This window comes from Dreissena polymorpha, chromosome 9, assembly GCF_020536995.1.
Source record: "Dreissena polymorpha isolate Duluth1 chromosome 9, UMN_Dpol_1.0, whole genome shotgun sequence".
Classification (NCBI taxonomy): domain Eukaryota; kingdom Metazoa; phylum Mollusca; class Bivalvia; order Myida; family Dreissenidae; genus Dreissena; species Dreissena polymorpha.
Window position 1 is genome coordinate 69,596,454 of NC_068363.1, and position 3,884 is coordinate 69,600,337.

Consider the following 3,884-nt stretch of genomic DNA (forward strand, 5'->3'; position numbering starts at 1 on the left):
GAGTAAATTAAATTCAGCTGAATTATTTTTATCCCACTTTTACACCGAAATCGGTTGATTAAAGCCCCGTTGATTAAATTTCATCTATAATCAACGGCAAGGCTATAATCAATGGCACGAAATGACGTCATCAACTGCCGAACCGGGACTACTTTTTCCCACGCACCTCGTCGCCTGTATTTGCCAAGTGCATCAATAATAAAAACAATCTCAAATGTTTGTCAATCTTAATGACCTTAAAACAAATAAAAGTAGCAAAAAACCGTGTTTTTTGTCATTTATTTTTATTAAAACCTCTAGTATTATGTAAATTTAACACTATGTTGCAAATAGGTTCTGTTGTTGTTGCTCCCCTTTGAAGAAGTCAGTTCGAGTTGCTCCCCTTTGACTATAGAACACAATCGTCTGCGAAATCGTAAACCCCTCAAAATGTCTGACGAATTTGACAAAGTCAATTTCTCATTAACTTGGGATGAATTAAATAATGAACATGAGCAACAAGCAACTGAAGTGGAATTAACACTAAGCCAGTTCCAGGAACAATATGGGTTTGATCCATCTATTTTGTTCACAAATGAAATTGAATCGACCATTGAAAATGAAACCAGCCCCAGTAGTAACGCACCATCCAGTAGCAATGTCTTCCCCCCAACTTTAGATCTGCATGAGAATAAAGAGTTCTTAGATGTTAACCTCACTGATGTTGGTTATTTCATTGTCCAAAATGAAAATAAAAAGACTGTATCGAAGACCTTGTCTGACATAAACAAATTTAAAAGGTTTCTTATGTCAAAAGCTGAATCAAAAGAAATCCACCACATAGAACCAACTCTTCTTGATGAGTATTTGGCCACTTTCCTGTTGTCCCTTAAAAAGTCAAATGGCACAGATTTTGAACCAAGCTCCCTCCGTGGCATCATTGCTAGTGTTGACAGGTACCTGAAACGACATCGCTATGGATGTTCAGTCATGACAGGGACTGGAGCCCAATTTGCACTCACAAGGGACACCTACAATGCAAAGAAAAAAAGTCTTAAGAAACAGGTAAAATTGAGATGAACGGTTATAACTAAAAGAAATTTGGCAAAAATAACATATTCAACAGAAAACGTATCATTTATGACAAAATTGGGAAAAAATCCCAAGTGTAGTCTGTACGAAACTAATACCCTGTCGACATAAAGTTGCAGTTAATAAATAAAAGTCTGAAAGTCACATTAAAAGTAATACTGTAAGCCTACGAAAGATAGAATACTCAAAAAATAAATTTAAATTAAAAAATATAGTCGAAAAGTTAAATGAAACAGTATAATAAATATAAATCACCAATTTAGGGTATGGGAAACCGTCCTAGGGAGGCCCATCCGCTGAGTGATACCGACATCGATCTGCTCTGGGAGAAGGGGATCCTTGGCACGGAGTCTCCGAAAGCCTTGTTAAATACAGTCTGGTTGAACAACTGCCTTCATTTTGGCTTGCGAGGTACAACGGAGCAATACAATTTGCGGTAAGAAACATTTTTACACACAAACACACAAAATATGTATCAATTTTTCTCAGTATTTTTTCACCCCATTCACTAAGTACATCCGCTTCAACTTAAATGCTGTATTTCATTATTGTTCATATCTGACATTAAATTAAGATTCTTGTATTTTGTTAGGTGGGGAGACGTCCGCCTCCGTGTAGACTCGAATGGTGTTGAGTATCTCGAGTTAAACGAGCGGCAAACGAAAACGCGCACAGGAGAGAACATCGCTGACATAAGAAAAGTGTCTCCCAAGATGTTCGGCACTTCTGGACCAAGAAATCCCGTGTTAATTTACAAGCTGTACTCGAATATGCTTCCATCTGATTTTTCTTCAGATCAGCACCCTTTCTACCTGGCAACACGCACAATTGACACTGCATCCCAGTGGTTCTTGCGTCAACAATTGGGTGTCAACAAGCTGGGTCAGATGCTGAAGGCCATGGCAAAAGACGCCGGCTTTCCCGAGCACAAGAGAATAACCAACCACTCAGTTCGCAAATTCCTGGTCCAAAAACTTCGAAATGCAAACATTCCACCCACTGAAATCATGGCCATAACAGGGCACAAAAATGTCCAGTCCATAACCAATTATTCCACCATATCTGTTGAACAGCAGCAAAAGTGTTCCAACATTCTTGCTCAGTCCAGTAAATGTAACAAACAAACAGCTTCCTCTTGTTCACCTTCATGCACTGAAACTATGGTCGAAATGCAGCCTACACAACCACTGTCTACCGTTGAACAAGTTGATCTTGATTTTCGTCCCACCCAGTCACTTCACCAGCAAATGTCTTTCTCTCGTTCGAACAACTTTGCCTCACAATTCTTTGGTGCCACTTTCCACATTCAAAATTTTAATGTGAATAATTAGATTAAATCCAAGTTGTTATTGTTATTTCGTCACGAAATAACCACATATTACAACAAAGAAGCAAATGTTTTGCACCTCGTGTTCTAGTTGATAGTTTGAACATCGAAAGTGAATTGTGTGTGGTGTTAGGCTACGTTGTATACAAATGTAGTTCCTTGTATTGAACAACTAAATGTTATATTAATGTTATAAAACTTTTAGATTTGCAATTCAATATGAATAAAATTGTTATTAGTAACGCACGATTCTTTGTCACAGAACGATATTCTGATTATTTTAAATGACAATTTGATCAGCGGTTATTTTTGGAACGCGGAGTAATACACTGATCTTGGTTACACTACAGTCATTATCAAAGTACTACAAACACTCATGAAAACTAATTTTGTTAAAATAAAAAGGTTTACTGAATAAAAAAGTGGGATAAATAGAATAATAGGTTAGTGTTGATTATAGATCAGGTTTATCATGCTCGGCACGAAAACGAAAAAGCACTCGCCAAGGCTCGTGCTTTTTGTTTTCTAAGCCTCGCATGATAAACCTGATCTATAATCAACACTAACCTATTATTCTCTATATTAAAAAATGTGAAACTATTATTTTTTTGAATTGTAGAATTTTTCATTCATTAAAAAAAATATCAATTAGTTTCTTTCATATTTTTTATAGCAACTAAAGATATTTACTTTAAAATTTGTCATTTTGGTCATTATATTATACGACTTACAGAAAAATTGCATCCTAACACCAAAATGAAACAATAAAATTTAAATAAAATAAATATTTTTTTGTAATGACATATAGTATTGTCAGTTGGTTCTTACATGTTCCACATCTGTTGTTGTTATTATCTCTGCTTGTTTTTCTACCTGCAATATAAATGTGCAGTATTAGTATAAGCACTCTATGTCAATATTTAAATAATTATCTGTTTATGTGTTTGATTATAGTGCAAAACAATGTGTTTTTAATTACCAAGTGGGTATATTTAATTGTTGAAACAACAAGAATGTGTTTAGTTTTTAATATTGAATAAATTTTGGCCATATCTACAGTATGTAACATGCCATTTGTACAAAAACAAATTTATAAGTAAAAAAATATTGAAATAATCAAATTTTTGCTTATAAATATGTTTTTGTATTTTAATTAAAAATTATTTAAAAGAAAAATTCTTGCTCCAAATATTAAACACCTATTTAATACATATACATAAACACATATACCTTAGATTGGGGTGGTGAAATGGATGAGGTGTTTGCCTAGCGATCGGGAGTTGGTAGGTTGGATTCCTACTCAGGGAGCGTTCATTAGCTTATCCATATAAAGACACCAAGTACTGGTTCTTCCCAGGAAACGGACTTTACCATATCTGCCTATAATAAGCCTTCCCGTAATAGTCAGTAATTGACGTAGGAAGTATGAATTATAAGTACCTTTTTCTGGTGCACTTCCTTTTTCAACGTCCGCATTCTTCCTCTT

General features: G+C 35.0%; 1 protein-coding gene across 1 annotated transcript; it reads left to right on the forward strand.

The window, feature by feature from the left end:
* The first annotated feature begins 786 nt into the window (after positions 1-786).
* LOC127846611 (uncharacterized protein KIAA1958-like) lies at positions 787-2,471 on the forward strand. Its single transcript, XM_052378037.1, has 3 exons — positions 787-1,044; positions 1,335-1,507; positions 1,664-2,471. Exons 1-3 carry the CDS (start codon positions 787-789, stop codon positions 2,400-2,402), a joined length of 1,170 nt encoding a protein of 389 aa, XP_052233997.1. The 3' UTR covers positions 2,403-2,471.
* Positions 2,472-3,884: the final 1,413 nt, after the last annotated feature.